This window comes from Scyliorhinus torazame, chromosome 10, assembly GCF_047496885.1.
Source record: "Scyliorhinus torazame isolate Kashiwa2021f chromosome 10, sScyTor2.1, whole genome shotgun sequence".
In the NCBI taxonomy this organism is placed as follows: domain Eukaryota; kingdom Metazoa; phylum Chordata; class Chondrichthyes; order Carcharhiniformes; family Scyliorhinidae; genus Scyliorhinus; species Scyliorhinus torazame.
In genome coordinates this window covers 92427405-92454613 of record NC_092716.1, presented here as the reverse complement: position 1 = coordinate 92454613, position 27209 = coordinate 92427405, and the positions used below count along the sequence as shown (strand labels likewise).

Sequence of the window (27209 nt, the reverse complement as noted above, 5' to 3'; positions counted from 1 at the left end):
TGGGACTCCTCCAAGCTGCTATGGATCTGCTGGACCGGCGCAGACATCTCCCTCTGAACATCCTGGCCACTCCCTATCATCTTCATCAGCTCCGGGTAACCCACTTACGCAAGCTCAGCATCTGGCCAGGACCCAGCTAGGTCCTGGGATCCAGCAGATCTGCAACTGCTGTCTCGCCTGAGGGTTCCTGCCTCCACCTGATGTACATCATCAGTAGTGTGGTGCTCACCAGATGCCTGAGTATCAACATTTCCCACTGAGTTATGTGTATCTGCGCTGGTGGGGGTGGGATGACAACTGTGCCGTGACCATGGTGGCATCCTGGGAGCTCTCCTCCAAGATGTTCTCCTCGGATTCAGGAGAAGGGGCCGCCCGGGATGGGCCGGCACCATCGGCTGGAGGATCTGCAGGAGAATGGACATGTGGTCAGTGAGAGGGATGGGTCATTCTGTAAGGCCCGGTTGTTCCTCACCTCTGCGGCATCCACCAGCCCCTGCATGGGTGACCAATCTGTCCTCGGCCACACCAGTCACCTCCAGGGCCCGTTCCTCGAAGAAGATGAGGATTCTTCTCTCTGGCACCCCTCCGCTAGTCTGGGCCCTCTCCCACCGCTGTTCAAACTAACGGCTGCCGCCACCTCATCCCAGGCAGCACCGGCTGCCTTGTTGCTCACCCTCTGGGCCCCTCCAGGACATCCCTCCTCGCCCCCACTATATCCAGGAGCCTTCCCAGGTCAGAGTCCCTGAATCTTGGGATTGGTCTCCTCGGCGCCATTATTGCAAACTGGCTGGGTTTGGCTGAGCAAGTGCAGTTTAAGTGCAGCTTAACCTTGTATAATAATAATCTGTATTGTCACAAGTAGGCTTACATTAACACTGCAATGAAGTTACTGTGAAATAGCGGGCGGCTGGCTAGCGCAGTCACAGAGAATCAACTGGCGAGGCGTTATTTGCAGCAAGAAGCCCTTGAGGCCTCGTTAAATGGGCCAATTAATGTTGAATTGCGTTGCCGAGTGTTGGGCTGTGTGTCGGGAAGCTCGCGGCAATTCCTGCTCGCTTATACATTTCCGGAGAATCGTGCCCTCAGGGTGAAATTCAACAATCTCATCACGATCGACTTGGTGTCAGGACATGGCAGCCATTGAATCTCGAGAGAGGGCTCTCGTGAGGTTCACGACACTCAAAACCTCTCATGGGATTTAACGGAGGGCAGGATTCTCCACTCCCACGCCCAAGTGCCCACGCCGTCGTGAACGCCGTCGAGGTTCACGACGACGCGAAACGGCCCTGATCCCGATCGATTCAGGCCCTGACAATGGGCTAGGATCGGGGCCGTGTCATCTACACGCGCCAGGCCTTGTCGCCACGTAAAGGCGGCGCCGCATAGATGACGCGGCCGGTGCAGCATAACTGCCGCCAACCCGCGCATGCGTGGTTGCCGTCCTCCCTGAGTTCGCCCCGCAAGAAGATGGCGGACGGATCTTGTGGGGCCGCGGAAGGAAGGAGGTCCTCCTTCAGAGAGGACGGCCCGACGATCGGTGGGCACCGATCGCGGGCCATGCCACATTTGAGGTACCCCCCGGTGCAGGATCCCCCCTCCCCCCGGGAACCCGCCGTTTTGGACTGGCCGCTCGGCCCATCCGGGCCTGAGAATAGCGGGAGTGCCGGAGAATCGTCACTTTGGGTGTCTCCGGGGATTCTCCAGCCTGCGGAACTTGACGGGGCCGTTCCCGCCGCTTGGGAGAATCGCGGGAGGGCGTCGGACCGGCGTCCCGGGAAATTTTGGCGGCCCAGGCGATTCTCCCAACCGGCGCGGGAGTGGAGAATCTCGCCCGGAGTCTCGAGTAACGTCGTGATCTGGATGTCTCCCTCATTGCGCATATTTAAATGAGCTACAAGTGCCGACAAACACCCCGCTAAACATGCCCGAAACCGGACATAGAAATATTTTGGGTGAACTGCGCCCTTAGTCTCCCAAATGGAGAAACCTGCCCTGTGTATACGCCACATTGACATAAAACACCATCAAACTGTATACACCACACTGATATACAATACCATGTAACAGTGTATAGGCCATACTGATTTAAAATACCATAAAACAGTGTATACACCGAACTGATATGCTGGGAGGCGATTCTCCAATATGGAGACCAAGTGCCCGCGCCGTCGTGAACGCCGTCGTGTTCCACGATGGCTTGAACGGGCCTACGCCGCGGCCTATTCACTGCCTGAGAGGGGGCCAGCAGTGGCGCCGCGAGGAACACGGTGCGCAGAGCGCTGGAGCGGCGCCACCATCGCGCAACGCCACGATGATGCCGCGCCACGATGACGCCGCGCCACATATAAGGAAGTGCGCAGGGCGCACGGAAACACCGGCAGACGACATGGAGGAGCCCTGTCGCGCCGCACCCTGCTTCAGGGACAGTGACCTGGAGTCATTGTTGGATGCAGTGGAGGAGCGCAGGGCCATCCTCTACCCCCAACAAGGACAAGGGCAGTCAAGCAGCACCGTGAGGCGCGGATGGCGAAAGGGTGGGGGCCGCAGTCAGCGCTGTGGGGAACCTCCCCGCACGGGGGAACAGTGCAGGAAGAAGCCTCACGACCTCATGAGGGCAGCGAGGGTAAGTTCCCTGAGCCGTGCCCCAGGCAATACCCCCGCACCCATTGCCCACACTAGGGGGGGGGGGGGGGCTGGGGGGCGGCGAGGGTGCCGGGGTGGGTGGGGGGGGGGCGGTGGAGGGGGGGCAGCGGGGGGGGGGGGTGGGCATCGGAGGCGAGGGGTGCCGGGGGCGGGGGGGGGGGGGGGGGCGCCGGGGGCGAGGGGGGCCGGGGTAGGGGTGGGGCTGATTGCACCCGGGACACATGTGGATCCTCCCCCGTGGGCAGGTGCCATGGCATGGGTCGGAGTGTCCCCTGTGTGTGATAAAGTTGCGTTCATACATGCCTCCTGCAAATGTGCGTCTAACCATGTGCTCCACCCCCCCCACCCCCCCCACCCTCCAAGGGCAAGACAGCGCACAATTTCCAGGAGCGTGCAAGAACCGGAGGTGGATCTCCCCAGCTGCACCCCCTGACTCCAAACGAGCAGAAGGCACTGGACCTTGCCGGGGGAGCCGCCAGCCGGGAGGGAGCGCCGTATCAGGTCAGAGGCGAAGCTCCAAGTGGACGAGTCCATCCACGTCCAGGAGCAGGGAGTATTGCCGGTCATGGCTGCAACCCAGGCCGGCACCGCACGGGTGGCGTCCGCGATGGAGGCAATGGGGGAAACGGCTTCGGCCATGGGTCAGATTCTCCAGGGCGTGGGGCTTAGTGCGCACACGTAATCCGTGGCCCATGATAGGACTGCCCTCTCACAGGCAGCCATGCTCCAGAGCCACATGGACATTACCGCCGAGCTCCGGGCTCTGGCCCAGTCTCAGCAGGCCATCGCTGAGAGCATCGGCGGCCTTGTCCATGTGATGGACGGCGTCGCCCAAACCCAGCGGGAGGTAGTGATGTCCCTGAAAGGGATGTCGCACTCCCTCAGCTCCATAGCCGGCAATGTTCAGACCCTGGTCGATACCACAGCGGGCATCCAGGACTGGCAGCGCCAGGTGTCGGTGGTGCAATGGGGCTTGCCTCCCCGTGCACCACTGTCCCTTAGCGAGGCCCGGGGGCCAATTGGCTCCCCGGGGGAGGAGGACGTCCCGGTGCCTGTGCCTGTAGCCACAGCAAGGGAGGAACCTGGCACTTGCACTCCCCCCGTCATGTCCCTGGTGCATCTGGTGGGCAGCGGGCAGAGGAGGGTGTCACCACACTATCCTGCACGCCCGCCGAGCAGCCTGGCCCATCCAGGCCGGGCCGCCCCAGGAAGCGCATGCCGACAGAAAGCCAAGTCGAAGGGCAGGACTCTCAGCAGTCCGCATCCACCCCTGCTGTACCATCTGGGGGACCACCTAGATGTAGTGGTAGGGCCCGTAAGGCAAAAAAGTTAGGAACGTAGTGAGTTTGCATGGGTGCAGGGCACAGATTAGTTATAGGGGCTAGGGCACGTGTGTTGCATTGACACAATAAATGTTGCTACTCCAAACCTCCATGCGTCTGCACTTTTTCTGGGGGTGGGGTGGGGGGGGTGGGGGGGTTAGGGGGGAAGCGGGGGTGGCGGTGTAGGGGAGTTAGGGGCGGGAAGCAGGTGTGGGGGGAGTTAGGGGCAGGAAGCGGGGGTGGCGGTGTGGGGGGGTTGGGGGGAAGCGGGGTGGCAGTGTGGGGGGGTTAGGGGGGGAAGTGGGGGTGCCCACTGACGGTTCTGGCCGAGGATCATCGCAAGGCGGAGGCCGGGAGTGGACCTCACCCTGACACCAAACACGCCTTGTCCTCCGTGCAACAACGCCCGTGACCCCACATGGACATGTGATGGAGTGTCCCTGACGCATAGAGGGGACACCGAGGTGGCGGTGTTCAGAAATGGCCATGAGTCAGACAGTCAGTAGCGATTTGTGGCTTACAGCTCATCGCAGAGCGGGTTGTCATCATCCAGCGTGGCAGTGTTCACACCCGTTAACGGAGGTATCAGTCTACCGACAGTGACGAGGTGCCACAGGTGCAGTGCGGCGTGATGGTGGTGCTGTGTCTGGTAGGATTGGGCGTTGGTGTGTGACCTGTGTGAGGGGGGTGCTGCGTGGTGCCAACGTGCGCGGTCAACGGTGCCAGTGCCCTGAAGAATGATGGCCTCCCCCTAGTGAACAAACCGTGCGCTGATCAGCACATCGTGTGCCCGCTGCCCCAATTGGTTCCGTTGTGCGGCCTCTCGGCCGTATCCCGCGCCCCGATGGTGTCTATGCCCCACCGCCCTCACCCCTCCTCTTCCCCCACCACACCCTTCTCCTCATGATCAGCATCGGCGGCCTCTTCGGACTCACGTGCGTCCTACTCCATGACATCGCCCCTTTGTTGGGCGATGTTGTGCAGAACGCAGCATGCAACGACCATCCGTCCGACCCTGTCAGGGTCGTATTGCAGGGCGCCCCCTGATCGGTCCAGGCACCTGAACCTCATTTTGAGGAGACCGAAGCAGCTCTCCACGACATCCCTGGTTGCTGCGTGCGCCTCATTGTACCGGCGCTCCGCGTTGGTCTGTGGCCTCCGTATGCGCGTCATTAGCCACGGCCGCAACGGATAACCCCTGTCGACCAGCAACCAGCCCCTCATCCGGGGTGGGTGACCCTCGAAAATTGCGGGGATGAATGACTGTGCCAAAATAAAGGCGTCATTCACGCTTCCCGGATACTGGGTGCAAACGTGCATAATCCTCATCCCCTGGTCGCACACCACCTGTACGTTGATCGAGTATGCCCCCTTCCTGTTCATGAAGACGTCCCTGTCCCGTGGTGGTGCACGCAGGTTGAAATGAGCACCATCCACGATGCCCTGTACCATCGGAATGCCGGCCATCTTGACGAATTGCGATGCCCTGGCAGCCTGGTGAGCGTGGTCCTCCGGGAAGTCAATGAACCGTCCCGCGACTGCATAGAGGCCATCGGTTACTGCCCGGATGCACCGGTGCACCGACGCTTGACTGATCCCGCACAGGTCCCTGCTCGGCGACAGGAAGGAGCCGGTCGCAAATAAATTCAGGGCCACAGTTATCTTCACCCTCACTGGGAGGGCATGTCCTCCCCCTGTTCCACGTGGCTCGAGGTGTGCCAGCAGGTTGCATATATGTGCAACCGTCCCACGGCTCATCCAGAGTCTGCTCCTGCATGCCACCTCTGTCATGTCCTCGTACGAGATGCGGTCCCGGTACACTCGATCATGCATGGCACGCCTCCGCCGCCTTGGAACGACCACCTGATCGTCCTCGTCCCCAGGTGACGCTTCAGGATCTGTGTCATCGCCCTGTTCCCGGCTGGCGACGTGGAGATGGTCCGCACCCTCCGCCTCCTTGTGGACTGGTCGGGCATGGTGGCCTGTAGCAGCAGCACCTGGCACGGGACCCTCCGCTGCCACTCCCTCTGCCGCACCCTCCATGAGCCTCCCTCCTCGCACGTGACGGTTTGCCATCTGCATGGCTGCCGCTGCCGCCACGGCGGCGAACATCAATGGCTGCTGCGAAAACATCATGCACTTGAAGAGGGGGGGGGGGGGGGGGGGGTTGGTATGGGAGGGAGAGGCAAGGACGGTTGTTAGTAGGGCGCTTTGACAAGCAGCAGCCAGGGTCCTTTGGATGGATGGGTGCCCAGTCAGCCTGCACACTGTTCAATCAGACATGCACCGTCCCACCCGCAACGGTATCCGTTTCCCACACTGCTCAACCCATGCCTCCGCATCGCTCGGCCAGCAGACAGACCCCTTCACCATGGCGCCGGTTTGTTACGATGTCTTCGCCACCCTCCTGCATGCACACTCCATCGGGGGTTCTCCGTGTCGCGGCCAACTGTTAGTTGCCCCCCCCTAACCCGGCAGGATGGTGTGATCATTTCCCCGCTCCGTCCTCCGTTCCCCTTCCCAGGACCACAACCCCGCCACCGTTCCCAACCCCATTTCCCCCTTCCGTGCACTCCCTCACACAACCCATCCTCATTGGCCTTGTCGTCGCTCATCCCAGACCACCGTCTCCCCCACTCCTTCCCACCCCCCTCCCTCTCTCCCCTCCTCCCCCCCCCTGTGGTGATGTGCATCAATGTAAATACATGTAGGCTAGCTAGACACTAAAGGGAGCACCAGAAACATCACACACACACGCTCAACCAATAGATCAGTTAGATAGGACACGACCAATGGACAGTCACAATACACACACAGAGGTGACACTACCACAGGGGGGCATTACACCAACCCATATATAAGGACACTGCACACATGATCTTCCTCTTTCCCAGTGGAGACAGTCAGTGAGCTCAGACACCGGGTTGATTCAATATCACTCCCACCACGTGGATTGCAGCAACTGGTTAGTCAGTCTGGGTAGCTATAGTAGGATTAGCAGTAGTGTCGAACCCGAGTAATAGAAGTGTAAATAGTTTAATAAACGTGTTGAAGTTATCTCCACGTCTGAACCTTCCTTTGTCACGTGCACCACAAGGAAGCCGCTTATGTTACACCTAGAACATAACAAATCACCCCCACCTCCCCCTCCCCCATACCCCCTTCCTCCCCCTCCCCCCCACTACCCCACCGCCCCTCCCCTCCCCTTTCCTCTCCCCCTTCGCCCCTCCCGCTCTCCCGCTTCCCCCACCTTCCCCCTCCCCCTTCCACCCCCCCCCCCAATATCATTGACTGCGGACGCTACTTCCTGGTTTGCCGGGATAGGCCCGCCTACTTACCTCCCTCTTCCGCTTCGTCAGCCAGCACGACTAGCTGACAATTATATTTTGCAGGGGTGAACGACGACGGCGTGACTTCGGGACTTCGGCCCATCCGGACCGGAGAATTGCAGGGGCCTGTGTGAAGCCTCGATTGCCCTCTCCGCGGTTTTTCCGATGTGCGCGGTGCAGACTACGATTCAGCCGTTCCCGCAGGTTGGGAGAATGGCGGGACGGCGTCGGAAAATGGCGCAAACATCGATTCTCCGGTAAGGCACGGCATGGGAGAATGTCGCCCAAAATACTATGAAACTGTATATACACCACACTGATATAAAATACCATTAAACAGTGTATACACCACACTGACATAAAACACCATTAAACAGTGTATACACCAGACTGATATAAAATACCATTAAACAGTGTATACACCACACTGACATAAAACACCATTAAACAGTGTATACACCAGACTGATACAAAATACCATTAAACAGTGTATACACCACACTGATATAAAATATCATTAAACAGTGTATACACCACACTGACATAAAATACCAGTAAACAGTGTATACACCACACTGATATAAAATACCATTAAACAGTGTATACACCACACTGATACAAAATACCATTAAACAGTGTATACACCAGACTGATACAAAATACCATTAAACAGTGTATACACCACACTGATATAAAATACCATTAAACAGTGTATACACCACACTGATATAAAATACCATTAAACAGTGTATACACCACACTGATATAAAATACCATTAAACAGTGTTTATGCCATACTGATATAAAATACCATTAAACAGTGTATACACCACACTGATATAAAATACCATTAAACAGTGTTTATGCCACACTGATATAAAATACCAATAAACAGTGTATACACCACACTGATATAAAATACCAATACACAGTGTATACACCACACTGACATAAAATACCAATAAACAGTGTATACACCACACTGATATAAAATACCAATACACAGTGTATACACCACACTGACATAAAATACCAGTAAACAGTGTATACACCACACTGACATAAACTACCATTAAACAGTGTATACACCACACTGATATAAAATACCATTAAACAGTGTATACACCACACTGATATAAAATACCATTAAACAGTGTATACACCACACTGATATAAAATACCATTAAACAGTGTATACACCACACTGATATAAAATACCATTAAACAATGCATACACCACACTGATATAAAATACCATTAAACAGTGCATGCACCATACTGATATTAAATACCATTAAACAGTGCACACACCACACTGATATAAAATACCATTAAACAGTGTATACACCACACTGGTGTGTTTATGCCACACTGATATAAAATACCATTAAACAGTGCATACACCACACTGATATAAAATACCATTAAACAGTGTTTATGCCACACTGATATAAAATACCATAAACCAGTGTTTATACCATACTGATATAAAATACCATTAAACAGTGCATACACCATACTGATATAAAATACCATAAAAGTGTTTATACCACACTGATATAAAATACCATTAAACAGTGCATACACCACACTGATATAAAATACCATTAAACAGTGCATACACCACACTGATATAAAATACCATTAAACAGTGTTTATGCCACACTGATATAAAATACCATAAAACAGTGTTTATACCATACTGATATAAAATACCATTAAACAGTGCATACACCATACTGATATAAAATACCATTAAACAGTGCATACACCACACTGATATAAAATACCATTAAACAGTGTTTATGCCACACTGATATAAAATACCATAAACCAGTGTTTATACCATACTGATATAAAATACCATTAAACTGCATACACCATACTGATATAAAATACCATAAAACAGTGTTTATACCATACTGATATAAAATACCATTAAACAGTGTTTATGCCACACTGATATAAAATACCATAAAACAGTGTTTATACCATACTGATATAAAATACCATTAAACAGTGCATACACCACACTGATATAAAATACCATTAAACAGTGCATACACCACACTGATATAAAATACCATTAAACAGTGTTTATACCACACAGATATAAAATACCATTAAACAGTGTATATGCCACACAGATATATATCATCAAACAGTAGCTACACGACACTGATATAACATACTGTGTACATGGTATAAATTTCACTGGTTTAAAATTCCATAAAATATCTTCATGAAAGAGTAAATTATTGCCTAAAGTTGAATTGCCTTATGCTGCCTGGAGTTACAGATTTACCCACAATTAAATCAAGGCTGTAATCTACTTTTGGGACTTGAATATATATCATGTGGATTTTATCTTTGCAGTTTTCATCATCCTCTGAACCCCTTGGTGACATTTCATCTGCATGAAGCTCCCAACCATTCATTATTCTATATATAAAAATATCTCAGCTTCTTCAATGCGTCACCGTCTTCTAAGAATTCCCAAATATTCATTGCTCTGCCTTGGATGCGGGGGTTACGTTTAACCAATAAAGAGTGCGATGGAGCGACAGGCAGAATTGAAGTGAATCTTGATTCTTGAACGGTTCTTTAAACTGTACCGGAATTTTAAAACTTCACCGTTTTCTTTGCACCTGTGGTTTCTCTGCGACGGATAAGTATGAGACTGAACAAGAAGAAAATGCTTCTATGTGCTAGCCTGCTTGGATCTGTGTATCTCCTACTTTGCAGAATGCAAACATTGGATGTCACCTCAATGGCAATGGAGAGGAATCCCCATAGCCGGGGAACTCAGCAGCCTTACACAAGAGCAAATGGAGTCAAAGGCAGAGGTGTCCGCCAGAGTGTTTTACAACCAAAGAGTAAATATAAACGGAAGGAGTTTTTTGTTCGGGATTCTGTGCAGATTATAGAGTCAAACCTAAATGAAAAGGCCTACAAAGCCAGGCCAGTCAGAAAGCCAAAAAGCAAAAGTGGTATGAAGTGGTTGGGAGAGGACAATGAAATAGTGGGTGCTCCACAAGACGGTATGGATAAGGTCACCACTCAGAAATCAGGCAGGAAGAATAATGCGGATTCCCCAGTAAGACAAGAAGTTAAGAAGAGGAAAGAAGTAAAGAAACCAGCAAAAAACAACTTGCAATGTTCCCAGTTCGGCACTTTCCACTCGATGGATTTCCTTGGGGGGTCACCCTCAAACAAACCCACCACTTGGTTCAGTCAGAGAGACGCGCAGTTGGTAAAGTTCCTTGCTGAAGGATTTGTTCAGAAGGTTGACCGCCTGACCAAGGGGAAGCAGATGGTCCGTGTCGTCTTGGGCATTAACCATACACTTCCTGTGGAGGGCAGCAGAGACCAGTGCAGAGCTGGAGTTTGTGGAGTTCTGAAGGAGCTCGGTGACCTGCAGGAGGTCGCGGCTTTCCACTTGGACAGAATTCTGGGCCTTCATGTCAGTCAGCCGGTGGTCGCGCGGCATCTACATTCCCCCCTGCTGCCATCCAGATACAGGGACAGATCAGCAAGGCCTGTCGTGTGGTGGGATCCGCAGATCTCTCTGCCCCAAGGTGCCAACCAGTACCTGGACACCTATCTCTTCCACGTGGCTCAGTTCCCATCTGTCTTCAGGCAATGCAGTGAAGATAAGGCTGAAGTGTGTTTCCGGGACAACAGCCCAGAGCTGGAAAAGCTGAAATTGTTGGATTATTTCTTCCAGGTAATTTCGGGAGAAGGGAACTTGTAAATTTCTGCACCCTTGGTTTGTACCACATCGAGAGATTTGTTCTGAGTATTCGTGACTGCACCTCAGGTAGGATATATTGGGCGGAATTCTCTGCCGTCGGGATTCTCCGTTTAGCCGGCAGCCCGGTTTCCCGATGGCGTGGGGCTGCCCCACAATGGGAAACCCCATTGACCAGCCAGCGAAATGGAGAATCCCAATGTTGTGCCGCACCAGAAATCTGGGGCGGGATTCTCCGACCCCCCGGCGCTCCCGCGCATGCGCCAACTCGCGCCGGCCAGCGGAGGCCCTTCGGCGCCGGTTGACGTGGCGCCAAACACTCCGGTGCCGGCCTAGCCCCTCAAGGTGCCTAGCCCCTGAAGGTACGGAGGATTCCACACCCTTGGGGCGGCCCGACGACAGAGTGGTTCACGCCACTCCCCGGCGCTGAAGTGGCCCGCCCCGCCGGTTCGCGGAGATTCCCGCCCTTGGTGCGCGGGAGAAACCCGCCCATTCAGTTTGAAGTGGGCTCAATGCAGATTTAGAATCAAAGAATCCTACAGTGCGCAAGGAATCCATTTGGCCCATCGAGTCTGCACTGACCCTCTGAAAGAGCACCCTACCCAGACCCACTCCCCCGCCCCATCCCCGTAACCCCACCTAACCTTTGGACACTAAGGGGCAATTTATCATGGCCAATCCACCTAACCTGCACATCTTTGGACTGTGGGAGGAAACCGGAGCACCCGGAGGAACCCCACGCAGAGACAGGGGTGAACGTGCAGACTGCACTCAGCCACCCGAGGCCAGAATTGAACCCGGGTCCCAGTCGCAGTGAGGCAGCAGTGCTAACCACTGTGCCACGGTCCATTCTCAGGATGACACGGGGGGCGTCATTCTCCGACCCCCCGCCGGGTCGGAGAATGGCCGTTGGCCGCCGTGAATCCTGCCCCCGCCCCCGCCCAATCTCCGGGAGCGGAGACTTCGGCGGGGGCGGGGGCGGGATTCACGGCGGCCAACGGCCATTCTCCAATCAGGCTGCGCCGGTTGGCGGGACCCCCCGCTGGATTCTCCGGCCCGGATGGGCCGAAGTCCCGCCCAGAAATTGCCTGTCCCGCCGGCGTAAATCAAACCTGGTATTTACCGGCGGGACCAGGCGGCGTGGGCGGGCTCCGGTGTCCTGGGGGGGGGCACGGGGCGATCTGACCCCGGGGGGTGCCCCCACGGTGGCCTGGCCCGCGATCGGGGCCCACCGATCCGCGGGCGGGCCTGTGCCGTGGGGGCACTCTTTCCCTTCCGCCTCCGCTACGGCCTCCACCATGGCGGAGGCAGAAGAGACTCTCCCCACTGCGCATGTGCGGGAAACTGACAGCGGCCGCTGACGCTCCCGCGCATGCGCCGGGAAACTGACAGCGGCCGCTGACGCTCCTGCGCATGCGCCGCATTTCCGCGCCAGCTGGCGGGGAAACAAACGCCATTTCCGCCAGCTGGCGGGGCGGAAATCCCTCCGGCGTCGGCCTAGCCCCTCAATGTTGGGGCTAGGCCGCCAAAGATGCGGAGCATTCCGCACCTTTGGGCCAGCGCGATGCCCGTCTGATTGGCGCCGTAGATCTTAAAAGTGGCTCACCACCCCCTTCTGACTTAGGGATGGAAAATAAATGCTGGCCTTATTTGTCATTATTTATTGATTTGTCAAATTATTGAAAAAAGAGGGTTGAATTATGGGGACATGCTGCTCACGACCTCTTGAGTATTGAGTTAGGTGGATCGGCCATGCTAACTCGGCCCTTAGTATCCAAAGCTGTGTATGTTAGGTTACGGGGTTACGAATGTGGGGGATGGGGGCGGGTAATGTGTCTAGGTTGGGTGCTCGTTTGGAGGATCGATGCAGATTTGATGGGCCAAATGGCCTCCTTCTGCACTGTAGGGATTCTATGATTGAGGGAGGAAGAGGTGAGACGATCGAGGTGTTTAAAATGTTAAAAGTGTTTGAGTGGGTAGCTGGAGAGAAACTACAACCACACAAAGGGGAATCTGGATGAGGGGTAAATCATCTTAAATCTGAACAAGAGCCTTGAGGATCAATATCGGGAGGCACTTTTCCATGCAAAGTATATCAGAAATTTAAAACTCACTCCCTCAGAAAACTGTGGGTTCTGATATAATGGGAGGTTTTAAGACTGAGATTGATGGATTGTTAGGGACAGGCAGCAAGGGATAGGGAGCAAAGGCAGTAATTGGAAATTAACTACAGCTGCAATTGATTGCTGGGAATGGCTCGAGGGGCTGAATGGCCAACTCAAATGTCTTTTTTTTTGTTTTCTTCCTTTCTTTCCCTCCCTTATCCTGACATTCCATAACAAACAGGTAAGGTCCTGCATGAGTTCATAAGATATAGAAGCAGAATTGGGTCATTGGGCCCATCGAGTCTGTCCGCCATTCTATCATGGCTGATATGTTCCTCCTCTGCTACCTACACTGTTACAGACCAAGGGCTGGATCCATGTCTTTTGCAAAACCACAATGTGATCCAATGTTCCAGATATGCAAGAATCCAGGCCATTATTTCTCAACCACTGGTTCACTGCAATGTTCTCTTCTGGTTCTCTATATTATCATATTCATTGCAGTTCGGATATTCCTCCCTATTTCCAGTCCTCAACTCTATCCCTTTCCTATTCCCTGCCGAGACATTCCACCTCCATGTTCCATCTTCAAAGGGGAGAGGTTCAATACACGCTTTGGGCTCAGTGAAGCAAGAGGCGTGATCTGATACCACAGTCAGGGCCTATGATGGATGAATCTGGCAGAGTTCACACCCCAGACCCCAGTCCAGTGGCTGCAGCCAGCCAGTGCACTTGTATAAGAGCAGCTTGGGACGGAGCAACCTTTGACCATAATGCCTCTGTGGCCGAATAGCTTGTTAGCACTTATAGTCCAGGTTAAGTTGGACAAGGTGTTGCAGGCCCTTCAAACTGACCAGCAGCATGTGGCATTGCTTTCAGGGGCTGTTAACAGGGGAGTGAAAGGGGGTACACCGAGATAATGTTTGAAGAATTATCATTATGTGGAGCGATCTAGTTTGCTTCACTTTCGAATGTTAGGTGAGAAATGGTTACAAATATACACCACATGGTTAAATAAAATCTTCCCTACACTTCTGACATTCTGTCCATTGCTTGTATCCCTCCTTCTCTCTCCCTTCTCCCATGCTCTCTTTCTCCCTTCTCCCTCTACCCTCCCTCTCCCGTACCTCTCTCTCTCTGTCTCCCCTCCTTGCTCTTAATCCCATATCTGCCTTCCCGCGCTCTCTTTATTTTCACCCTCTCCCCTCTCTCATTTTACCCTTTTGTCTCCGTCTCTCTCTTTACATTCCCCACACCCCTATTTGAGGAGTGACAGTATGAGACCATTGCAGAATTTCAGGCTGAATGTATATTGTTACAGAGGCCCCACACTTGTTAACTCAACAAAATGCTTCTTCAAACTTACTAGGAGTCTCTCCTGGTTTTTCCTCAGTTTGGCTGTGTGCATCTTGGGCCATGTGCCTTATTGGACAGCCCAGGGTTTGCCAATGAAATCTTCCTTTCTGAAATGTTTCAGAGCTCAGTAACAAAGACGGTGGTACAACTATTTCCAGAGAGTTGTCAGATATTTCAGACACATGATCCAATTTATTTTAGTCAGTATTCAGTAGATCTTCAGTCTGGCTGAAGTGGAGCTAAATGTTCAGACGTTTCCCAGATTAATTAAAAATCTTTAACAAACTTTGGGCTTTCATGTCTGATTCCTCCAATGTCCCACAAACTATATGGTGAGCTCAGAAGGATCTGCACCGAATATTTTAAATTTGACTATTTTTAGGGCATTTTTATACAGTTTTTAAACAAAGAGAGGTTGAGATGACTGCCACAAGCAGCTGGATAGAATCACTTCACAAATGTAGGAAAGTAACAATCATGTAACATAGGGTGACCACTGATTCCAGGGTCACTGATTCCCAGGGTCACTGATTCTCGGTCAGTGATTCCCGGGGTCACTGATTCCCAGGGTCATTGATTCCAGGGGTTACTGATTCCCGGGGTCACTGATTTCCAGGGTCACTGATTCCCGAGGTCACTGATTCCTGGGGCCACTGTTTCCCGGGCTCACTGATTCCCGGGGTCATTGATTCTGGGGTCACTGATTTCCAGGGTCACTGATTCCCAGGGTTAGTGATTCTGGGGTCAATGATTCTAGGGTCACTGATTCCCTGGTCAGTGATTCTGGTGTCAGTGATTCAGGGTCATTGACTCTGGGGTCAGTGATTCCAGGGCTCTAATTCTGGGGTCACTGATTACCGGGGTCAGTGACTCCAGGGTCACTGATTCCCGGTGGCACTGATTCCCGGGTCAATGATTCTGCGGTCAGTGATTCCAGGTTCATTGATTCCATGCTCACTGATTCCTGGGTCAATGATTTCCGGGTCAGTGATTCCAGTGCCATTGATTCCTGGGTCACTGATTCCAGGTCGGGGTCGGTGATTCCCGGGGTCAGTGATTCCGGAGTCATCGATTCCTGGGTCAATGATTCCCGGGGTCAGTGATTCCAGGGTCAGTGATTTCACGGTGCCTGTTTCTGGAATCAGCGATCCCGGGGTCAGTGATTTTAGGTTTTGTCTGTTCCCAGGATCATCATTCCCGGTTCAGCGATTCCTGGGCCACTGATTTATGAGTCAGAGATTTCCAGGGTCAGTGATTCCCAGCATCACTGATTCTGGTGTCAGTGATTCCGAGGTCAGCAATTCCGGAGTCAGTGATTCCAGGGTCAGTGATTCTGGGGCAGTGATTCCAGGGTCAGTGATGCCAAGGTCAGTGATTCCTGGTTCATGATTTGAGGGTCACTGATTCTGGGGCTACTGATTCTGAGGTCACTGATCTGGGGTCACTGATCCGTTTCACTATTCCGGGGTCAGTGATTCCATGGTCAGTGATTCTGGGGTCACTGATTCTGTGGTCACTAATTCTCGGGTCACTGATTCTGGGATCAGCGATTCCCGGGGTTGATGTATCAGGGGTCACTGATTCACGGGGATGATGTATCAGGGGTCACTGAATCCAGGGTCATTGATTCTGAGGTAAATGATTCCCATTTCACAGATTCCATGGTCAGTGATTCCATGGTCAGTGATTCTGGGGTCATTGATTCCGGGGTCACTGATTGTGGGGTCACTGATTGTGGGGTCACTGATTCTCGGGTCACTCATTCCAAGGCCAGCCATTCTGGGGTCACTGATTCTGGAGCCTGTGATTCTGGGGTCTGTGATTCCAGAGTCACTGATTCTGGGATTGCTGATCCGGGTTCCGTGATTCCAAAGTCACTGATCCAGGTTCTGAGATTCGGGGGCCACTTATTCTGGGGTCAGTGTTTCTGGGGTCTGTTATTCCAGGGTCACTGATTCCCAAGTCATTGATTCTGGGGCCAGGGATTCTGGGATCACTGATTCCGGGGGCAATGATTCTGGGCTCACTGATTTCAGGATCACTGATTCCATGATCATTGTTTCTGGGTCTCTGTTTCCAGGGTCACTGATTCCATGGTCAGTGATTCTGAGGTCATTGATCTGGGTTCTGTGATTCTGGGGTCAGTGATTCTGGGCTCAGTGGTCCTGTGGTGACTGATTCCGAGGTCAGTGATTCCGGGGTCAGTGATTCCGGGGCAGGTGATTTCCTGGGATCTGTGATCATCAACTCCTCTCCATTCCAGCGGCTGGTTAGGCTATCAACTTTATTAGGGTTAGGATTCATATGCGAATGGCTGGATCACTGTCAAACCTCATCTATTACAATCTATTTAACTCGTACTAGAGAGATTTCTGTCCACATCAGGATGTGGCATTTAAGTGCTTTGGAACATGACCTTTTCCACATTCCCACCTCTACCCTTTGACCTTTACTATTGGCGATGATCCCACCCAGGTCAGGTTTAGCGCATCCAGTGACATGGTGAGGCTCCATTGACATTTGGTGATATCAGTAATGTGCAAGTTTGAAGCACAGGGGAATGTTTTGAAATCTATCTCTGTGGGTGCAGGCTGGGTATATTAAAATCCATCAAGTCACATATCAGGGCCTGAAGCCACTGATCGCCTTTTTCACCAGGTGTTATGAGCAGGATGTTGGAGTGAGAATGGTTCGGCCTCCCCTGCTGTGATCTCAGCTCAGGAGCGTGAACCGTGCTTCGATCCAAGCTATTTTCTGCCATCTCCTGCCTATCACAACATTCACAGGCCGATGGGATTTAAAATCAACCAGGCATCATTCTGCTGTGGAATGGTGACTCACCAGCCCAACAACCCACCAGCAAATGAAACACAGCCGATCGGCCAACACCTATGAAGAGAAAAGCCAGGTTAAATTTAGGGGGGCGGCTCTTCATTAGAACCACAGCACATCAAAAACTTCAATCTGTCTTTTCTCTTTACATACCTGATGTGTTTTTAAGGCACGGGTCTCTCTGACAAACAGGAATTTCACCACCAAATTTGCAAATTCTATTTTGTGAATGTAGCATTATCCCATAAGTCAGACCAAAACACTGGAAATGACATTTGCGTCATCTTTTGGTGTCTGTATTAAAAGATTTGAATATGATATCTGAGGCATATGAAAAGCGCAGCATGGTAGCATAGTGGTTAGCTCAGTTGCTTCACAGCTCCAGGGTCCCAGATTCGATTCCTGGCTTTGGTCACTGTCTGTGCGGAGTCTGCACGTCCTCCCCGTTGTTGCTCTTTTTAGCCTTAGTTTATTAGCTCTGATTATGTCACCTTTGCTCACGAGTTGCCAGGTATCTTTCTGATACCGCCACGTGGTTCAAGCTCAAGTTATGATTAATAAGTCAGCACACCGCTTAGTAAGATTGAAATCAACGGTCATTTATTATATACAACAAGTAATGTTTACACAATAATCCTACTATCTATATCGAAACCTACCACTACTGGCTAATACTTAACTTTAGGAAGGGCCCACCAGGTCAGGGAAACGAATGGCTTATCGAATTGGATCTGGCCTGCGGGGTTCAAAAGGCTGATACGGGTCGATGGCTAGGAATCTCTATCTGGTAGCGATCGCTGGAGTCAAACTTACGGTTCTTTGCTGAAGGTTCTTGCGAAGGCTGCGAGCAGGTGAAGAAGGGAGAGAGAGAGAGAGATCTGAGCTTGTCCCCTCACTTTATAGGGCCCAGGGGCTTCCCGCCTCTCGGGGCGGCCCTTGACCCTGAGTCCCAAGTGATTGGACTTGTTCCCAATCACTGGGTTCGATATGTCCAATAACGGGGCGATTCCTCGATCGGGGGGTGGTCGTTCACCTGTCTTTGTTTCGGCCACTGCAGGCGCCGACAGGTCTGGCCCGGCATTCAATTGCCAATATGTTGCAATTGTTCCCGGGGATAGCCGATTAAACTGCAGATGTCTGGGTTGATGTGCTGCTAATAGTCTTGAGTATCGATCTGGGGCGACTTCCCCAGAGCCGAATACGCTATTCTGTCTGCAGCTGTCCGTTTGTGTCCTGTTGGCTGCTTTTCCCATCAGCCTTTTCCCATCAGCCATTTTAAATCGGGTTTTGGCCAAATTAATAGGGAATCAGCCATTTTAGGTGATTACACCGTGTCTGCTTCCTCCGGGTGTTCCGGTGTCCTCCCACAGTCCAAAGATATGCGGGTTAGGTGGATTGGTCATGCTAAATTGCCCTTTGTGTCCAAAAAGGTTAAGTGGGGTTACTGGGTTACAATAGGTAGAGGCGTAGGCTTGAGCAGGGTGCCCTTTCAGAGGGCCGGTGCAGACTCGATGGGCCGGATGGCCTCCTTCTGCACTGTAAATTCAATAATTCTATGAGCTCTAAACCTGAACCTGTGAAAATGAGGATAATATTTGGCACTTGCTGAAGAGACCTCCAGCTGTCTCTCTAAAACTGTCTTTGAAGGTGAACCATGTTCTAGTAAGTGTTGCAGAATTTTGTAAACTGTTCCTATGCTAAAATCAGGAGATTAATATCCACATGCAGTTTAGTAACTTTACTGGAGAACATGTTAACCCAGCAATCTGAAGTTGAATTAAATCAGCATAAATCAAATTCTCATTGTTTAACGATGAAATGGTAAAACTTCTGATGTACTATCAATTACGACGAGACGAGAGTAGAGAGAAATCGAGGCTTTATTAAGCAGAGATGTGTGGCCTCCTGCAGCTGCTACCAGAAATGGTAGCAGCTCGGTGTGCACACAAATTTATACTCCGCCTACTGGGCGGAGCCAGCAGGCAGGGATCTGCCCCCGTACCTGTAGGACAGGAGCCTTACCGTATTACCTCTAATGCAAGTATTATACAAACAGTGGTGACTACCGCAACTTCCTCATCTCTTCCCCAAGCCCAGCCATTCAGCATTTCTTTTCAATATTTTTAGATGATTAAACAGATTTGTGTCGAGCTCAATTGATCTGTGCTCACTCCCTTCATAGAATCCTGTAACACACCATTCAGTCCACAGTACCCGTGTTGGCTCTTTGAAATAGAGTTCCAATTAATTCTGTTCCCCATTAATCAGCCCTGCTCATTTTTCCTTTTCAAGTCTATTTCCAATTCCTTTTTGAAAGTTGTTGTTGAATCTACCTCCACCACCCCTACAGATCCAGATTACATTCCAGATCGCATTCCAGGTCACATTCCGGATATTATCCCAGATCATATTCGGGCTCACATTCCAGGTCACATTTCAGATCACATCTCGGATCACATTCTAGGTCACATTCCAGGACAGATTCTGGATCACATTCCGGGTCACATTCTAGATCACATTCCAGATCACATTCTGGGTCACATTCTGCATCATATTCTGGACCACATTCCAGATCACATAAGAACAAGGAGCAGGAGTAGGCCATCTGGCCCTCGGGCCTACTCTGCCATTCAATAAGATCATGGCTGATCTTTTTGTGGACTCAGCTCCATTTACCCGCCTGCTCACCGGAACCTTTTATTCCTTTACTGTTTGAAAATCTATCTATCTTTGCCTTAAAAACATTTAGCGAGGTAGCCTCAACTGCTTCACCGGGCAGGCAATCCCACAGATTCATGACTATTTGGGTGAAGAAGTTCCTCCTCAACTCAGTCCTAAATCTGCTCCCCATTATTTTGAGGCTATTCCCCGTAGTTCTAGTTTCACTCGCCAGTGGAAACAACCTCCCTGCTTCTAACCTATCTATTCTCTTCATAATTTTATATGTTTCTATAAGATCCCCCCCTCATTCTTCTAAATTCCAATGAGCATAGTCCCAGTCTACTTCGTCTTTCCTCATAAGCTAATCCTCTCATCTCCGGAATCGACCTAGTGATTCTGGGTAACATTCCAGATCATATTCCGGGTAACATTCCAGATCACATTCTGGGTCACATTCTAGATCATATTCCATATCACATTCCAGGGCTCATTCCAGGTCACATTCTGTGTCACATTCCTGATCACTTTCCAGATCACATTCCCGGTCACATTCTGGGTAACATTCCATTTCATATTCTAGATCATATTTTATATCACATTCTGGGTCACATTCCAGATCACATTCTGGGTCACATTCCATATCACATTCCGGGACACATTCCAGATCACATTCTGGGTCACATTCCAGATCACATTCTGGATCACATTCCATATCACATTTTGGGTCACATTCCAGATCACATTCCATTTCACATCCTAGATCATATCCCATTTCACATACAGATCACATTTCCGAACACATACCGATCACATTCCAGATCAAATTCTGGACCATATTTCGATCATGTATTTTGTTCTCTTTTATGGAAACTTAACATTGATGGAAAGTAAAGTCATAGAACTGTAAAATGTTATGACACATCAGGCCATTCAGCCCTTTGTGTCTGTCCCAACTCTCCTGAATGTAACCTCATTTAGTCTCACCCCTCAACTGTTTCGCCAGACTCATACACATTAGTGCTCAGCAAGCAAAAAGGGCTTGGGCTTCTAAGATCCTGTGCAGCAATATTAACACGCTAAGCTACTGAAGGGATTGACTGTTCCTAGGTCTTCTGAACAGGAGGTGCAGCTGTTTGAAGCAAATGAGATCCTGTCCACTCTATCTTGGGCTTATATCAGGACTTCCTGAATAGCACTCTTTCTGCACATCTTTTGAAACTACAAAGTAAATCATTCCACACTCCAGTGAGTTGGCAGGAGGCAAAGCCAATGGTCACCATTCACATACCCGCATTTTCATTTAGATTTAGCTGTGTCCCTTCACGTTGTATTGTGTCATCCCTAGGCGTTAACAGAGACACCAGGGATTGTGGAGGGAATACCTTGACTTCAGCTTAGTAAATATATCACCCACAAATTGCTAAACACAACCACACTGTATATTTGTCTGTGGTTATCAATAAATTATGGATGTCAGAATCCATCTATTACTTTGGAGGAAACATAATTTCTTACAGATCATCTTCACACAGATTTAACAACCCCAAAGCACTTGATTTGTAATAATATTGGCTTACATGTTACTAACACATTACTCATTACATGTTACTACTTACATGCTACTAGTTACATGCCATTACTTACATGGTACTACTTACATGGTACTAATTACATGTTACTGCTTAATACATGTTACTACTTACATGCTCCTAGTTACATGCTACTACTTACATGTTACTACCTACGTACTACTGCTTGCTGATGGCAACATCTCTTTAATTGGCAGTTTGACATTCTGTCAGGACATTACACTGTTGTGTTGTACTTACTGAATTTCGCGTTTCCCATTTCTTCAATTCATTCTGCTCCCTGACTCTGTCCAGCATGATCTTTATCATGGGTTTCTCACATGTCAGCTGATGGAAGGTCTTCTGATCCATGTATATCCCATCCACCGCATAACCCTTGCCTATTTCTGTTACTTTTCCAAACAAAAGTCGATAAGTTTGATTAATCATGACCTTTATGGAAATGAAGGTTGACTTTTTAAAAAATAATATCCTCTTGGTGCCGAATTTGATAAGCCCCCATAATGAGCCTGGGAATTGTGGTGTGTGATTAACCTGCGCCTATTCCTTCTGGTGCAAGTTTCAAGCTGCCTGTTTATTTACATGATTGTAATACACATCCAGAACAAGAAGCTGTTAGTGACTGCATATCTGAGCACGGAGAACATGAGTGAAGCCAGAATATGATGCCTAAAGCGAGCACTCAAAGGGTGACAAAACATAAATTTCTTTACCCGTCAGTCAAGCCTCAATAAAAGTCGAGATGGATTTGCAGGTACAGCATTTTATTTGACTTGCAAGTCTGTCTCAACTCACAGTAGTACAGAACACATCCTGTCTTCTGCACTCCCGGAATCGAGTGAGCCTGTAGAACAAAGAAGTCTCTATTGATACAATCAAATGGCATCAAGTTTCACATACACGATTCCCATAGGTCATCTTATACCCCTCCTGACCTGGCCATACATCCTAATTGGCTCACTTCCAATCCCTTCCTCTGGCCCCCTATTACCCAGCATCCTTTTCCCCTCCGTAGCTGGACACACCTCCTCCTTACTTTGCCATGCGTTCTGAAATCCTTTGTCTGTGAACTCACCAGAATGAGGCTGGCCTATCTCTACATTACAGTAACTAATATCTCTAAAACAATTATTTTATATCACATTCGTCAAGGGGAGATCCATTTTGTATGGAGTATGTACTATTGGAAAAAGCTAGGCAAGAGTGTCTGGCGTTCAGAAAAAATGAATATGGTGAAACAGGGACAGAAAGGTCTTGATGGTTCTCCAATGCAGCACTTGGTGCAGGAGAAATGAGGTACTAAAGCCATGTGGGTACCAGGAGGTCCTTCAGATGGACACTGGGAAGGCAGTGGAGCTTAAATCCATCGCAGTCAATGCCAGCCGTCGAGCCCCAAGGATCATCATTCAGTGCAGCAAGAGATTCAATGGCTTGAGGAACATACAAGGAAGCCATTCAGCCCCTTGAGCCTACTCTGCCATTCAACTAAATCATGGCCAATAGACATAGAACATACATACAGTGCAACAGGAGGGCATTTGGCCCATCGAGTCTGCACCGACCCACTTAAACCCTCACTTCCACCCTATCCCCGTAACCCAATAACCCCACCTAACCTTTTTGGACACTAAGGGCAATTTTTCATAACCAATCCACCTAAGCTGCACATCTTTGGACTGTGGGAGGAAACCGGAGCACCCGGAGGAAACTCACGCAGTCACGGGGAGAATGTGCAGACTCCTCTGACCCATCGGGGAATCGAACCTTGGACCCTGCCCCTTCTACTTTAATGCCCCTTCTACTTTAATACCATTTTTCTGCACAACCTCATAACCCTCAATATCTTTATATCCAGCAATCTATAAATCTCTTTGATGTTCTCAATAGCTGAGCTTCCACAGCCCACTGGGGTAAAGAATTCCAATTCCAAAGATTCACCACACTCTGACCTAAGAAGTTCCTCCTCATCCCACTCAGAATTGGCCTACCACTTACTCTGAGACTTTGCTCCTGGTCCTAGACCACCACCCCACCTCCCCCTTCAACCCCTCCCCTCCACGACCCCCGGCAACCCCCACAGCCAGGAGAAACATCCTCCCTGCATCTACCACATACAAAGCCCTGTGAGAATGATGTGTTTTTCAGTGAGATCAGTGGTCAAGGCAAGTGAATGCATCTTCAAATGACGCATCCCTCATAAATGCACTACTAGCTTCACACACCATTCATTTGCTACAAAGCCCCATCACTCACCTACTAACGATCTCTATCAAGCATGGTTCATACCTGGCATTCATAGCTTCACCTCAGCCTCACACGCCTAGCACTGCTGTGAGCCTCACATCACATCTCACAGCTTGCACACACTGTCAGCTATTCAACCACCACAGCCACATCAACCAAACTCATTGCAGCATGCTCAGTGACACACTTCCCTCTCTCTTGAAAGGCAAGGTGACATACAACCATCGGCGGCAGCACCTAACCAACAGGTGCCAGGTGTAGCTGCATGTACTCTGCCCTGGCTCTCCAAACAGGCATTATAACTTAGTGCCATTCCCCTGCCTTTTCCCATACCTCTGCACATTGTTTCAATCCAAGTTATCATCTAATGCCCCTTTGAATGCCTTAATTGAACCTACCTCCACCACACTCTCAGGCAGTGCTTTCCAGACCTGAAGCACTAATTGTGGTTTCTCATATCACATTTGCTTCTTTTAAATTGTGTCCTCTCATTCTTGATTCCTTTACGAGCAGGAACAGTTTCTCCCCAATAACTCTGTCCAGCCCCCTCCTGATTTTCAACATCTCTATCAAATCTCCTCAAAGTCTACTTCTCTCCACGGAGAACAGTTCCAACATCTCCAGTCTATCCTCATAACTAAAGTTTCACATCCCTGGAACCATTCTTGTAAAACTCTTCTGCACTCTCAGCATTGAGTTCATATCGGGGCTGTTTAGCACAGGGCTAAATCGCTGGCTTTGAAGCAGACCAAGGCAGGCCAGCAGCACGGTTCGATTCCCGTAACAGGCTCCCCGAACAGGTGGCAGAATGTGGCGACTAGGGGCTTTTCACAGTAACTTCATTTGAAGCCTGCTTGTGACAATAAGTGATTTTCATTTCATTTCCTTCCTATAGTGTGGTGCCCCGAACTGTGCACAATAATCCAGCTGAGGACTATTCTAGTGTCTTGTATAGGTTCAGCATAACCTCCTTGCTCTTGTACTTGATGCCCCATTAATAAAGCCCAGAATACTATATTCTTTATTAACTGTTCTCTCCACCTGTCCTGCCACCTTGAATGATCTATGCACATATACACCCAGGACCCTCTGCCCCTGCAGTGCCTTGAGAGTCTCATCCCTTGTTTTATATTGTCTCCCCATGTTCTTTCATCACCTCACATTTCTCCACATTAATCTTCATTTGCCACCTGTCTTCCCACTCCACCAACTTGTCTATGTTCTTTTCAGGTGCTACACTCCTCGTCACAGTTTACAATACTTCCAAGTTTTGTATCATCCGCAAACTTTGAAACTGTCCCCATACACCAAAATCTAGATCATTAATAGATACCAGGAAGAGCAACTGTCCCAACTTCGACCCCTGGTGAACACCACTACAAACCTTCCTCCAGTCTGGAAAATACCCATTGACTATTGCTCTCTGCTTCCTATTATTCAGCCAATTTTGTCTCCACGTTGTCATTGTCCCTTTTATTCCATGGAGGAGACTTGGAGGAGAACTTGTAGGTGGTAGTTTTCCAATGTGTCTGTTGGCCTTGACCTTGTGGATTATGGAGGTCGTGGGTTTGGAAGGTGCTGTTGAAGGAGCCTTTGTGAGTTCCTGCAGTGCATCTTGTAGATGGTACACACTGCTGCGACCATACATAGTTGGAGAAGGGAGTGAATCAACAGGGTGCTGACTGATGCTGTTTCCAGTGCCTCAGTCGATGCTAGGTGATCAGTCCAGTTTAATCCCTTTTTTCACTCTGCTGTAGCGGTTTGATACACCTCTGTTGGCCTGGAGTCCCAATTTCCATCGACAAAGGGAATCAGATGGATTTTTATGACAATCAACAATGGTTTCATGGTCATCAGTACTGAGACTAACGTTTCATTCCTCATTCATTGAATTTTAAATTCCTCTGCCCACCACCCCCGAGCATTAGCCTGGGCCTTTGGATTGTCTCATGAAATTATCGCTATACCACCATCTCCCTCCACAGCTGTGGTCAGAGGCATAGATGAAAGCACTGAAGGTGACAGTATGGCCCTAACGAATCCACCTTCTCACATCCCACTTTCTGGCATCTCACAATCTCTTCTGATTTACAATCTGCAGACGATGTAAGCATCATGTATTTGTTCCCCTCCCTACCCCTTGCAACAACCCCGCCCTCATGCCTTTCTCATTTCAGCTGCTCAAGATCTGAAAGCTGGCCAGGTTGTGGTGGAAGTGAAAATGTTGGAAATGCAGAGAGAGACAGCGATGAAGAAGAACCACTGTCACTCGTTCTCACATCATAGAATCATAACATAAAGTTGGCCTGTTGCGCGGCTGGCTCTCCATCCTCAGCGGCTTCTTCCGATTCCTCTGGGGCAAGCTCTGCTGCTGCAGCTTCCTCCTTCTCGAGCAGCTCCCACTTATACAGCCGCAGTGCATCCCCCAAGGCTATGACAACTAGGAGGAAGGCCACTCTTGCTGGTTATATTCCAATATGCAGGGGGTGAAAGGCAGACATGTTAGCATGGTGTGTACCGACGTGCTCAACCAGGTCCACTGGGCTACATGGTGCCCGGTGGCACTGTGGACTCAGCCACCACATGTTCCCTCCCCTCTCATCCCCACACCTATGGGCCCATTGGTGCCCGGCACCATGGGAGCCTCTGGCCCTGGCGCCCGTCCCTGCTGCCAGGAGTACCATTGGTTGATTCTACCATTGCCAGCGGTATGCTCTGTGGCCTCCGTCCGGCACTCCCATGTAGGGGCTAATGTGGCTGTTGCCCTTGGGCGGGCTGCGTTATGCCCCACCGGCGCGTGGTAGCCGGTTGGGGGGGCGCAGGGGAGTGGTATGGCGGAGGGTGGGGTGCGGGGATGGTGGGGTGGAGGGTAGGGGCTGGAGTACAGGGGTGGTGGGGTGGGGGCTGGGGGGTGGGAGCACCCATGTAGCCGATGTCACTCTGCAGAACCAGGGGCCAAGGTGGGTGGTCAGTGGGGTGTGCAGCAAGGTGATTGCCTTGCAGGCCGTGGCAATGGTGGTTCATGTCTGCTCACTGCCCCAGACCCGTGGAGGGTCACCCCGGCCCCCTCGGCTTGTCCCCCCATCACCCCCCCCCCCCCCCACACCACAATTTTGGTGTCAAAACCTTCATCCAATCACGTTTCCCGATTCTGGCATACCCTCCAATGGTGTCTGTGAGTGCATGGGCTGCACACTGGAGTTATGAGCCAGGCTTACAGAGGATAGCCCTGGTTGCCCAGATGTCACCCTCTAGTGTGGCATGTTGGCAGAAATGCTGATGGTACACTGGACTGACACAGAATGCCAGCATCAAGGCAGCAGCCTGGATACTGGGCATTGACCTCCATGATGTGTTAAGGATATTTTCATACCAGC

At 50.4% G+C, this 27209-nt stretch overlaps 1 protein-coding gene across 3 annotated transcripts in view; it reads left to right on the top strand.

Moving 5' to 3' along the window:
* The window catches only part of LOC140430757 (Golgi-associated kinase 1A-like), a 54563-nt gene that overhangs the window by 13028 nt on the left and 14326 nt on the right, over positions 1-27209 (top strand). The window contains exons 2-3 of one of the 3 annotated variants that reach the window (XM_072518435.1): positions 7358-7551; positions 9671-11021. In XM_072518435.1, the coding sequence (XP_072374536.1) occupies positions 9969-11021 (1053 nt within the window). In that variant the 5' untranslated portion in view covers positions 7358-7551; positions 9671-9968. Of the gene's footprint in view, positions 1-7324; positions 7552-9670; positions 11022-27209 lie in introns of all 3 variants that reach the window. The other 2 variants (XM_072518434.1, XM_072518436.1) reach the window with 2 other exon arrangements.